The sequence below is a fragment of the Python bivittatus genome, unplaced genomic scaffold (genome assembly GCF_059951505.1).
Source record: "Python bivittatus isolate LINGU-HERP-01145 unplaced genomic scaffold, Pbiv_v1 ctg000350_np1212, whole genome shotgun sequence".
NCBI classification, from domain to species: Eukaryota; Metazoa; Chordata; class Lepidosauria; order Squamata; family Pythonidae; genus Python; species Python bivittatus.
Genome location: NW_028277074.1, coordinates 6,016,250 through 6,029,636, shown reverse-complemented (window position 1 = coordinate 6,029,636; position 13,387 = coordinate 6,016,250). Strand labels below are relative to the sequence as shown.

At 38.1% G+C, this 13,387-nt stretch overlaps 1 protein-coding gene across 1 annotated transcript in view; it reads right to left on the bottom strand.

Moving 5' to 3' along the window:
* PTGFRN (prostaglandin F2 receptor inhibitor) overlaps positions 1-12,775 on the bottom strand; it is a 92,597-nt gene extending 79,822 nt beyond the window's left edge. Inside the window, exon 1 of the mRNA XM_088144542.1 lies at positions 12,462-12,775. Coding sequence (XP_088000668.1) covers positions 12,462-12,516 — 55 coding nt within the window. The 5' untranslated portion in view covers positions 12,517-12,775. The remainder of the gene's footprint in view (positions 1-12,461) is intronic.
* Between the last annotated feature and the right edge of the window lie 612 nt (positions 12,776-13,387).

Below are 13,387 nucleotides of genomic sequence, written 5' to 3'. Positions count from 1 at the left end.
TTGCCCACTCCCAAAACAAGGGTTTATTAGCATCAAAATTATTTTGCATTTTCTCTGCCTCTTTAATCATAAATGGGCCTTACTGTGATTACATTTTCTGTAACTTATCTTTTCCTTTATATGTATTGTACTTCCATATTTTTGCAGCAATCATTTTTATATGCATTGTTTTCAGCAGCCACATCCTTTTTCACCCTTCACTTCATCATTCAACCAAGTACTTCTCTTTCATATTGCCCATTAATGAAACCACACACATTTCTATGGCATTGGATTATTACAATGGATAACTTTCAGTATAGTCTGCCCTCAGCACATTTTCAGTCAATCCCTATATCCAGATCAGAGCAAGCGCACACACCACTCAGTTCAAAAAATACAGCTTGATGTTTGTTTGTTAAACGTTAGCAAACACTGAAAAACAGTTAACTGAAAAAAACGAGGGAAAAGGCAGGCAAGAAAAGGGAGGAAGAGATGTGAACAGGCAAGAATTTACATTATCTATATCTCTATATCTGAAGGGCAGAACTTTCCAGAGTTACTGGAAAAAATGCTCTGGGTAGTTATAGATTATACCAAAGGGAATGACCTTTAGTTATTCCAGCTTTCAGTCTTTTACATATAAAGCAGGAGCAGAATATAGATGGAAAATAGCACACCAGATGATCGCTCCTCTATTCTGCACCCTGAAGGAAACAATTTGGAAACAGAATGATATAGCCCGCATTCCCCATCTCATCAGCTCTGTGCACCAAACTGTGTGTCGCAATTGGTGCACCACGTGTATCATTTCATGCTTCTCTAGAGCCTAAGGAAGGAGTCTGTGGGCAGTAGCTTAGTAGTTGCATTTACCACAGTATCATCTGAGAGCAGTACATCAGTTTTACTTGCACCTTTTTTTCCCATGTACTTCACATAGTGCGACTCAACATCTCTGGTTCATATTGTGTATGGACTATAGTTCTTATACAACCCATGTTGTCCTCGAATAATGTGGTTGGGACTGCTTCTTTTATTATGAAATCTAGCAGTTATTTGCGTAGCCATGCAAATTCCCTGTCTGCTTGTTTTGCAGCACATTATTCAGCCTCTGTAGATAACAAGGTTACAAAGCTTTGTTTCTCACTGCACAAGGTGATAAGTATGCCCCCATAAAAGTATATGTACACAGTGGTTGATTTCCTATCAGATTTATCTCCAGCTGAATCTGAAACTCTATACCCAATAGGTTTCGGATCATTAGTTATAGGCAATTTTAAATTAAAGTCCATAGTTGCTTCTAAGTATCTGACAACTCCTTTTACCACTATCCATTCTTCTTCTGTTGGCTCACTGACATTTCTACTGAGCAATCCAACAGCATTGGTTATGTTATATACAGATGCAGTGTATGCTAGTTTTCCCACAGCTGCCCTGTACTGTTGATTTCTTGCCAATTTGTTTTGGTTTCCTCCTTTGTTCAGGTATCCAACTTCCATGGATGTACTTGACTCCTTTGCCTCAGAAACTTGGTTTGATTTATTTTTTATTTTTATTTTGTCCATTTTTATTTCAGTTGAAAGTTGGGGCTAATATCTCTTTCACTTCAACTTGATTATGTGCCATTAAGATATGTTCAACTTCTAGTGGCCACATAGATTTTCTCCATGACAATCTATCCCTAACCTGGTCTTCCACTACTTTCTTCTACTACTTTCTACCACACACTTCTACTACTTTAAATTGTTCACTATCTCCAAGCTGCCTCTTTCGTTCTTTACACATACAATTAGATCATCAACATAAAAAATAAAGGATGTTTGTACATTCTTAACTCTTCTAAATAAGTATGGGTTAGCATTTCCTGTTCAAAGTCCATGTTTTGCAACATATAATTAGTTTATTAGACCATGCTTTGGCTGCTTGCTTTAGCCCATATATGGATTTTTGCAATTTACAGACCAGGTTTTCTTTCCTTGGTTCTTCAAAATCTAGTGGTTGGTGCATGTAAATCTTCTCTTTCAGATCATTGTGAAGAAAGACTATTTTTATATCTAAATACTCCACATGCAATTTCCTAAATGCTTGTATGCTTAGAATTCTGATACTTGCATGTTTATAGTGCAAAAACTTCATCATAACCCTCATCATACTTTTGCATGTAGCTCTTTGCTATATGGTACTGTACATTTCCATGAGCATCATGTTTTGTTTTGAAAACTTAGTTATAGCTTTCTTGATCTTGGTAGTTCTGTTAGAATTCATGATCTATTTTTGTGCAAGGATTGCATTTTTATGCCTGAGCTGCTGACAATCCTGGACAGGTAGTCCTCACTTACCTACCACAATTGGGATCGGCAGCTCTGATGCCAAGCAATGTGATCATTAAGCAAGACATCATGTGACCATGACAGACTTATGAGCTTACATTTCTATTGCAGTTGCTAAGTGAGTCACTGTGGGTCGTTAAGTGAGACATCACATGGCTGCAACTTGCAATTTTATTGCCAGCTTCTCCATCGACTCTGCTCGTCGGAAGCTGGCTGTGAAGTGTGCAAATCGTGAGCATGGGACGCTGTGATGGTAATAAATGGCTGCCAGTTGCAAAGTGCATGAATCTTGATCATGTGACCACAGGGATGCTGCAATGGTCATAAGTGTGAGGACTATTCATAAAGTTACTTTTTCAGTGCCATTGCAACTTTGAATGTCGTTAAACAGGGCAGTCATTAAGCAAGGACTACTTGTATTCTTTCTTTGAATTGGGATCAGGAATTCCCTTTATCTGGTTGTATATCACATTTTCTCAGGTGGGATTCCTTTATTAGATATTTGAGATCTTCTTGACTCTAATTCTGGACCAGGGTCTGATTATGTGTCAGCAGTGCTTTCTGAATCTGATGCTATTTCAGATTTCTCAGACTGAGTTTCAGTAATCCCTTCTAACTGTGCAATGTCATTTTTCTTATCGTTATTTGCTGCTTCCCTTTGTGAGCTTCCCGGACAGATTCAGGCGCTGTTGGTAAAACTAGGCTGATCTGCACTAATATGTAAATATTAGAGGTTACCTGGGCTTATTCTTTATTATTCATTAAAATGAGCAACAATGCATGTGTTTGCTTTTCCGGTTTTTATGTCCAAAACTCATAGCCTTTTGTTCCTATTTGATAGCCCAGCATTATTCATAATTGAGTTCTATAACTTATTTTTTCTTTAGGGACATAAGAATAAGCTTTGCAAACCAAATACCTTTAGTTGTAACAGATTGGGGCTTTTAGCTTTTGCAGGTAAACAGTTCTACAGATAATAGCTGTGAGTGCTTTTCTCCAAAAACTATCTTGTATCAACCAGAAGACACCTTATCATGCTTAACAGGCTTTTTTTCTGCAACTTTGTTTTGCTCAGGGCTATAACTTAATGTTTTCACAAATTTTATGCCTTTATTGTTGAAATATTTTTCATATGGTATTTTTAGAACTTAATACAGAGATCCCAAAATTTCTTGGCTTAGTGTCTCAGCAAGTTGTTCATGGTGCCCCTAGGCCAAAAGACTGCTGAAAACCCAACTTCACAAATTGATGTTGCAAAAATTTAAAATATCTCACAGTACCCCACATGGCCACAGCAGAGTTTGGGAACTGTGAATTCATAGAGCCACAGCACACTGCTTGGGAACTGTAGCCCTATTCTCTTCATTTTTATTCTGAACTTGTTTTCTATATAAGTACAGTACAATTTGAATTTCTCAAATACCTCACTGTTATTGGTTAAGAGATAGATGTGAGCATACTTTGAAAACAGCCCATGAATGTTACAAAGCAGTATTTCCCACCCTTTGTTCTGATTGACATTGGACTACAAACATCTCAAAAAATAAATTCCAGTGATTGGCTGGCTAAGTAGTTGAATACAAGCTTGGGAAAACCTTTCCTTTTTTCTTTTGTTTGTAAACAACAGGCACTTTGATTTCCTTCCACTTTTCTTGCTAGGACAAACATTCAATTCAATTGTTATGCCCTCATTCTTTATTTTCTTAATAACAGACCAAATCTTGTATCCATTACAGTAATATTATTATGCATACATCCAGCTATTCTGTTTGCTTTAGACTACATAAGTTCCAGCAAATTAGCTTCACTGTGCTTTCCTTTCAACATTACTTGGTGGTCTCTTGTAACAGCGCAAATTTCATTTTTAAGCACATTTCTAAAACCACGTTGCATAAGGTAACACAGACTTATGTAATTTGCCTCCAACTCAGGTACATTATATGGTTCTTCAATTATTGTATTCCTGCTTTCATTATAATTAGACCTTTTCAATTTAATGCTACCTTTTCCACATACAACTATCCGCATTGCATTTGCTAAATCAAGTTTTCCTTAGTAAGATTCATCAAGTCCCATAAACATATCTTTCTAACAGATATATTGATTTGATACACCACTATTCAGCAAAAATATGTTAATCTTTTCAGAATCCAGGCCATTTTCAAGTAAGTATTTATTTGTTAACATAACTACTATTTCTTTGTCTGCGCCTAGTTGATTCTGCAATTCCTGTGCAGGCTTGATATTTCTTTTAGGACATTTGATCTCATTGTCTCTCCTGTTGTATGGGTCTTAGCTCTGTAAAGTCAGCATTCTTTTTTTTTTTAATATATCCTCTTTTAGTACAGCAATGACAGATTACATTTCTCCCTTTTATTCCCATTGCAACCAACAGATCAACATTTGGTTGATCCAGAAAAAAAAGTGAACCCTGTCCATGTGGGAAAAATGCTAGGATAAAAAATATATATTTTTAAGAGAATTCTATTCAGTAAGTTAAAATCTTCCTGATATGCCTCCAATTTCATAATTATATTTTTAAGGGAAATTTTATAATGAAATGTGATTAACTCTACTATATATTTATAGTTTTCTGGTAATGGCCTTAATAACATTTCCTTGATTAAATCATCAGAATGGTTTACACTATTTTTGTTTTAGTGTCTTGAATAAATACACTGACACATGTTCCATTTCACTTCCATTTCCTGACAATCTTCATATATAATTTTTTTTTTAATATTAACATGTTACTCATTTCTGAGTGTGCATATTGTCCCAGATTGCCTTTATGACACACAATTTTGATTTTAACTTAATTTGTCAAGTTCAACCTCAAAATTATTGCAGTTATAACTAATCATTTTTTTATCCAGCTTTTTCTGGACATGGCATCTCCAAGATCTCTGAGGTCTAGCTTTTCAAACAGTGCCTCCATCTTTATATTCCAGATACTGTATTATTCAAGCATGAAATTTCCCAGTCCCAATGTCACTGCCATTTTCAAAAACTTTGTGCTAGCTTTGTAGGCATGTTAAAAAAGGGAGGGGGGGGGCTGTTTGTGACTGGTGCTTTGGGTTGCTGATCTTGAAGTTGTAAATTCAATGCTCAAAGTCACTGAGAGTTGGGTGGCATACAAGCATAATTATAGAATAAATTATCATTATTGCAATGTATCTTTGCAACCATTGCCCACATTTATGACCTTGCAGCATCTTTCTCTCAGGCATGTGTTTGCCATTACAATCAGTTAATACGCATTATCCTGTGGCTGATTTTTTTTTCCTTCCCACTCTGCAGAGTTGAGAAAGTGCCTAAACAAGTTGCTTTTCTCTGCAGCCCAGAGCATGGCAAATTAACGAGCTCAGCTGTGACCTTAATTAGCCAAATCACAGCTGCTGCCTGACATTGAAAAGACTTTAATCAGTTTCACACCTTTGGCTTTTGCTTGCCTCCTAAATAGCTTGGGGCTCCCAGCTGAAAGCACTCTAGGCAAACAGCCAGAGCTAGCACATTCCTTCCTATGTATATTCCCCATTAAGTGCCTGCTTACTCTCTTTTAATCCCCTCCTTTTCAATGGATGTAAATATTCTTGCTAATATCCCAACGCTGGGGTAAGCATTCCAAATGGCAGGGTAGTGGGGAAAAAGAACCCCACTATTTGCTCACCATTTGCCCTTTTACTCAGCTTCCTCATGAGTCAAGTTCCAGAAACCTTCCCCACTGCTTGGGCTCACCCACCTCTTTGGGGCTGTATACTTCTGATGCTAAAAAGCAAAGAAAAGCTAAAGTAAAATCATAAGCACAGTCAACATCATGTGATTTCCACTTAGTGACTGTATCACTTAGCAACCAAGTTGCTGATCCCAACTATGGTCACTAAACAAGGACTACCTGTACTTCCATTATCCCCATTCACTGAAGTGTAACATTCATCTACACTAGCCTAGATGAAACCAATTCATGCTTTTTGACATACATTTTAGGCCTTTTATGAATAATTAAACCTATCCCTTAAGACCCTGCATGTATTCATCAATCCCATTTCATAAGATCAGAGAAGTCTTATTCAGATGTATTACATCCTTTTACTTTCTTTCGGTTTCACATCCATACACCTTAGCAAGCCAACATACAGTTGTCAATATCCCACCAACTATAAGGTATGTGTAATGTACTGATGTACACACTCAGAATGAAAAAGGAAAGATTATAAAAAAATTCTACGGAGAACTACATACCACACTTTATTAAGATAGCATTGAAGAAAAATTCATCATATTCAGATCATACAACAAAATAAAAATTTTAAAAATGCACAAATCAGGTATTATGCAGATTCACAAATAATTTCACAACATGAACCTAACAAATGTAAAAAGATATTTGAAAAAACAAAGTTCAGGTTATAGGATCAGTTTAGTTCAAATTCACAAACCATGAAAACAATAGTGTTTCTCTCCTGAGATATTAAAATGACTAAATTTCATGTAGCATGCCAAATATTAAGATAAATGTGATCTTTATTAAAGTATGGGCATTTTAATCATGCAAAGAGAAGTTACAATACCTTTGCAGAAATTCTCAGATGCTTTCATTGTAAACATTGTCACAAAGATTGCAGGCTAAATACAGGTAAGTCCCCAGTTTAAGAACAAGTTCCGTTCCCAAGGTCTATCCTTAAGTCAGATTTGTATGTAAGTCAGAACAGTATTATTGTATAATACTGCCTAAGTAGTATTGTGTAATTAAATCAAACCATTGTGTATTTAACTCAAATTTTGCTACAGTAGATTCCATTCTTAACTATGGGTCATCTATATCCTGATTGTTCTTAACCCAGGGACTACCTCTACAACTTACTTTAAATAAAGAATGCACACTTGTATGAATTCCTAAGCAAACAGAAGCTGACACAACCTCTAAATAGTACAAACGTAAACATACTAACTTTGTGTAAATTTGTGCATACTTACTATTTATGTACAGTTGTTCACAAATTCAAGATAATAAAAAGTGAATATGATAAGGGGATCCACATTTCTACACTTAAGTCAATACTTGTAACATCTCCTTCCTAGCAGCATTTCTGAGCTAGAAGAGTTTTGCAAGGAACAATTTGGGGGGGGGGGGTGTCCAAAAGCAAGAATAGAAAGGAATTTAGCTGGCTACAGGAAATGTTTGAAAGCTATTTCTTCCAAAGGAGGAGATATGAAGTACCAGCTGAAGGGTTTCCATATTTCTGCACGTTTCATGTTTTTTGTATCGTAATGGAGGTTGTGTCAACCCCTATTCGCTTAGTAATTTGTTAAAACATAGAATTTGACTAGGATTGCCAAAACTTGTGCATACAATTCTATATAATCCCAAAGTTTACAAATACCATATTTTCCATAACTTCACATAAACTCATCAATCCATGGAATCGTAAAACAAAAGCAGCTTTAAAAATGCTACCTCAGGCTAAACCACTCTCTCACTTTACTTCCTGGCATCAGTCTTCTTACACAGCTGCTTTGTGAGCATAAGGCAGAAGTGGGAATCTGACTTCCAAGTGCTCAACTACCTCTGTCCCACAAAGCCCAGCAAATGCCCATTTCATAAAATGGAAACTGCTGATCCTCAGAAAAATATGCACAGGCAACACACACACAGATACTATATAAAAACCACAATCATCTTTCAAAATCCTCACAAATGCCAGGCTCTTTAAGACAAACACAAACAATATCCCCACCTTCTCGGCTCAAACAATCTTCCTCAGACACACACTTAAGAAACATTAAACATACTACAGCTTTGCAGACAAACCTGATTTTTACTGTTATGTTTGGGATACCATCTAGTATTGGAACAAGAAAAGAAAACCAAACCAGAAATTGGAAAAACAAGTGTGGTTGCCATATAAAGTATATCCTTTCATAAGCCTTAAATCTCTTCACATTTAGTTTCAATGAATGACCCAGAATTCTATTACCAAAGAAGAAACAAAAATTTCTATCATGTTTTTCACATATAATGCACATTTTTATATGCTTCTATTATGTCTCCCAATACATATCTTCACTCTCATTTTAAGAGCCCAAAATGCTGTAATCATTCTTTATAGCAGAATTTTTCTCAACTTAGAACCATTTTGGTTACTCTCGACTCTCTTTTTGGACTCTGCTGAACCCTAGAAATATCTGTTTCAAAGTAGTTGTTTTTTTTAATTCAAGACAATTAATGTAGATTTCTAGCAGAAAAGAAAAAAAAACCAAACCCAGACATATTCTCTTCTTAACCATTTGGACAAGCAGGGTTTCCCCATATTTATTTTTGCACATCTATTTTTATTAATGATCTGCTAAATAGGATATCTAATGAACAAACCCCTTTATGCTCTCTTGTTTTGTTGCCTTACCATAATTGCATTGTAAAGGACACTGCTTCATGAGGTTCATGATTACAAGCAGACAAGCAACTAATTACTGGAAGCCTTTAACGGCAGGATTTGAATTAAACCTTGATTCAAATTACTAACTGTTGTAGCATCAAAGAAATCAAACAGCTGGAAATGCAAGCAATGGCAAAGAACAATGGACATGAAATGAAGTCTCTGAAAGATCCCTAATGCTAGCCAAAAACTGAAGATTAGGCAGAAAAAAGAAGGGCCTCTGAAGCATGGAAGACGAATATTGATTACCTGGAGATTTTACAAGTTGATGGTGAGTTTTCTTACAGAGGTATAACATGAGTCACCTGCTTCCCTCAAGCCTTTCCCACCAAAAGAAAGCAGCAGGTTTTTAAATTAAACTGATCTACTTATCTTAATTAGGACTGGAGAGCTTGACATTTGCTCAGGCTACAGACTGATCACATACAATTTGCAAGAACTTTCTATGTTGCAATTAAATGGTAAAGGATAGTGAAGCATTTACCTACTGAGTTTAACACCATATGTGCAATCAGAGAAACTGGTTTCTTAAGGCAAGTGCCTCTATTTGTTTCACTGTGAAATTATTTTAATAGGTACCTTCTTCTGAAACCAGCAACAGTATCACACTTCCTGGTATACTTAGTAAATATATAACTGCTACATTTCTAATCACATACCACATGTCACAGTGCATCATGCCTCTCTATATGGTATAAATTAGTCAAACATTTCACTGAATATCCATTTTCTTTACTTTTTATAGATACAAATTTTATCTAATTATGTGGAATACTTGTGTCCCTTTAAAGACACAATTCTCAACACGTGGGGGAAGCAAATCTCAAACTCTTTACTGTCTTGCTTTTTCTGTGGATTATATTTTGACATTCCTCAAAGGTGGAAAGATGAGAGAAAGCTAAAAACTAGACTGCCTATAATCTTTTTGGATATTTTGGTCTTTTTTTATGCTGGTAATTCTGAGCAAAGAGCCAATCTAGGGTAGTAGTTAAATGGACCAGCTTTTAAACTTTAAATTCTAAACTGGGAGACCATGAGTTTAAGTCCTGACTTAGGCATGAAGACAAGCTGGGTGAACTTAGGCCAGCCATTCTTTCTCACCCCCAAGAAGAAAGCAATGGCAAGCTACTTCTGAAAATATTGCCAAGAAAATTGCAAGGACTAGTTCAGGAAGTTGCCAGGAGTCAACACTGACTTGAAGGCACCAAAAAAAAAAAAAAAAAAAACCCTAAACAAACAAAACTAATGGTATTTTTAAGAACGCATCCTCCCCAGGCATCTGCAGCAAACCAAGATCCTATCAAACTGAGGGCATGCAAGATGACATCATTATGCAAAGCCTACCAGTATGTATTTACATGCCAATATCTGTTACAAGCATAGAAATCATATTTTTGCATCTTGACATACATTTTGTCACTTGCTACCCTTCCTTCTTCCCCCACCTCACCTTCATAGACACCTATGCAACTTCTAAGCAATATCATCACAACTATGTTGAAACTTGTTTTTTCAGACTCCACTTATGATGGTGGCAACGCACCATTTGCTTTATAGACAATTTAAGAATAAATATTGTGGTACTATAATTTTTGGAACAAGATAAAAAAAAATTCATGCCTGTAGGTTACCTAGTCCCTCCTCATTTCTAATACTGGAAACAAGCCAGAGAATCATAAATTGGGTGACATTACCAGCAAATTAATACAGGAAGAAAAGTACAGCATGAGCCCTTTTAGCTTCAAAAAGTGGGACCTTACCTTTTCAATTCAGGGTTAACATAGAAATTGCAGTGCAAATCTGTTCTTGCATGTAGTTCAGGAAAGACACTTTACTGAAGGACAAGAGCTCCTGATTTTGTGTTTAATGATCATCAGCAATGGGCTTCACTAAATATCTCTGTGGATTTAAATTACTCACCTTTAAGATAAAGGAACTGCAGGAACATGACACATTGCCATTCCTGAAATCCAGTATCTTGTAAATGAAAATACTTATTAGGTAAGAACTGATGAAATTTGAAATCTAGTAACACTTCAGTTTAATGAACCACATGGAGGGAAGGAATGTCACTAAATCCTCAATGTCTATGAAATCCAAGTTTATGTAAATTACACAAAATGTATTCAATGTTGTAATAACTTACATATAAATTAATGCAAATCATCTAGACTGATTCACCAGCAATGAACTTTTCTGTTCTTTATGAGTAAAGTCCAAAGTCAGATTATATTTGTTGCATCTGATGTCTTCTGAATGGGTCCTTCAAACTGAGGTTTATTGTACTCCAAAGATAATGTTATATTATGATTATATTTAATAAAATCTATCCTTCCATTATGCCCCAAGGCATAAATTCCAATTATATTTAACCCAATAAAATTCTTCTGAACTCTATAATTTTAAAAATGGAAATACTCTTGTAATATTCAATTCTAACTGACACGTTACTGCTTAATTACAGAAGTTCTGAAATATTTTTCCATATGTTACAAATCACCAATAGTCTACTTCAAAATTCCTTTGAACATATTACATGTCTAAATTTGTCCATTCTCTTATACATAGTTATAATTTTAAACTGCACTAAAGGCCAAAACACAACACAAAACACACCTTTACTTGTCTAGCACCAGAATCCACACCAAGACAGCTCTTTCCAGAGACTACAACTTTAGAGGTGCCATTCATTAATTAGAACATGAGAGAGAGAACACAAATTAACAAATCTAAAATTAGTGTTGGAGCACCTCTGATGCTGGAATTCTAGCAAGATATGCATAATAAGTAAGTTCACTGCTCCCTAAGTGAACTCTGACATCATCATAAAATGAACTATTAAGCGATTACTGGGGAGATACTACCAAAACAGGACATGAACAAAAAAGATTATATTCCCTCCCTCCCCAAAATCTTTCAACTGGAAAGTTCACAATAATTATAGGCACTAACCTCCTAAAGGAGCCACTGCAAAAAACAGTTTTTACTAACTCTGAAATGTGAGAACTCAAGGTAAACATTTTTAATTCATCGCTAATGAGGGGAGCTGAGAAAAAACTAGGGGTCCTGAGCTATGGAAAGAATTGTATAGATTATCTACCTCTACTACAGTCAGGAAATAAAGATTAAGAAGACAAAGGTATCTCTTCCAACATACACAAATCAGAGATTTAGACCTGATTTTTAAATTCAGAGTAAGAGAAAGATGGTAATGGCACTTAGCACAATTTTTTTTTCCATGAGGATAGCGCTACGTTCCCCAGTTAGAAAAACCATATGCCCCAGATGCACGAGGCTTAAGGTGTATTAGGGGTGTTTCCTTCAAAAGACAACTGTGCGATCAGAAGAAAGCAAAGAAACGGGTTTCTGAGCGTGAAGAGAGTGCCTTGCCCACTACGAAGTCATGACTTATCTGGTCACAGTAAGGATTAGAGAGAGAGACTCCTAGGAAAGACAATATGGCTCGCGAGCAAGCCCGACACCCATTTTTTCTCCCTCCCCATTTCTTTTCTTTTTTGGCACCGCACCCGTCTCGCTACAATACCTGTATCGGCTTAATGAACGCAGAGAAATTAGTTTATTTAGGGATCAAGACCATCACCCTCTTGCTCGCAACAGCATTATCTCACACCCACCAATCTCTCCCCCCCCCTCCCCAATGCATACAGGCATAATTCCTTTCCGCCGCCACTTCGCCTCCCTCCCCAAGACTCACCCGCCAGCAGTAAGAGGAGCAGGGGAAGAGGCGTCTTCTCCGCGCGGTGCCCCATGCTGCCGCGTCCAGATTGGGAGCGAAGAGGGAGGAAGCGCGCCGAAAGCCAGCCGGAACCCCCAAATCGGCCGGTTAATGAGCTTCACCGCCTCAGTCAAGTGGAGAAGAGCCAATCCAACCCGAGCACCAGCCAACAGCCGTCGCTCGCTCCCCGCTGGCGCTGGATTGTCCTGGGAACCGGCGGGCGCGAGGAAGGGAGGGTGGGAGCCGCCCGCTTTTTCTCCGCCGCCGCCGCCTAAGTCCGGCCGCGCAGCCAACCACAGACCCAAACTTTCCCTGCCCCCGCCCCGCCCCGCTCCCCCTCCCACAGGTGCCGAGGGGAGGCCAGCCCGGCCCCCACCCCTTAAAGGGGAGGAGGAGGAGGAGGAGGAGGAAGGTGAAGCGATGACGCGCCTCCAGGCAGCTGGTGTGTGTCCTCCGACAGTGTGTTCGAGAGAGTCCTCGCGTCGCCTCTCCCGCGCTGAGGAAAGCCATCGATTAGGGCTCGGGGTACAAGGAAACCTCCGTACCTATCCAGTCACGCCCTCTGCCCGAGGCTGGCGCGCGAGGCACTGCCGTTGAGCAGCCCTCGTCCTCCCTCTTCTCGGCGCGGAGACCGACCCTAAAGGGAAACCAAGTGCCTCCAACTCAACGGCGGGAAACTGATCGTGGGGCAAGGCAAGAATGGAGACCCCTGTTCTCGCCTCCGCCTGTCCCCGCCCAGTTCCACGAGTGAATGAGAAAGGAGGGGAGGGAGAAGGTCTGCCCGCGTATCGGGCGACTTTCAAGCAAAAGAAAGCGGGAAGTGAATCGAAGACCGCGGGTACCCCGCTCTTTCGAAAACGGGGGTGGGAGGAAGGGAAAGTAGGAAGCTCTCTCAAGAATAAACT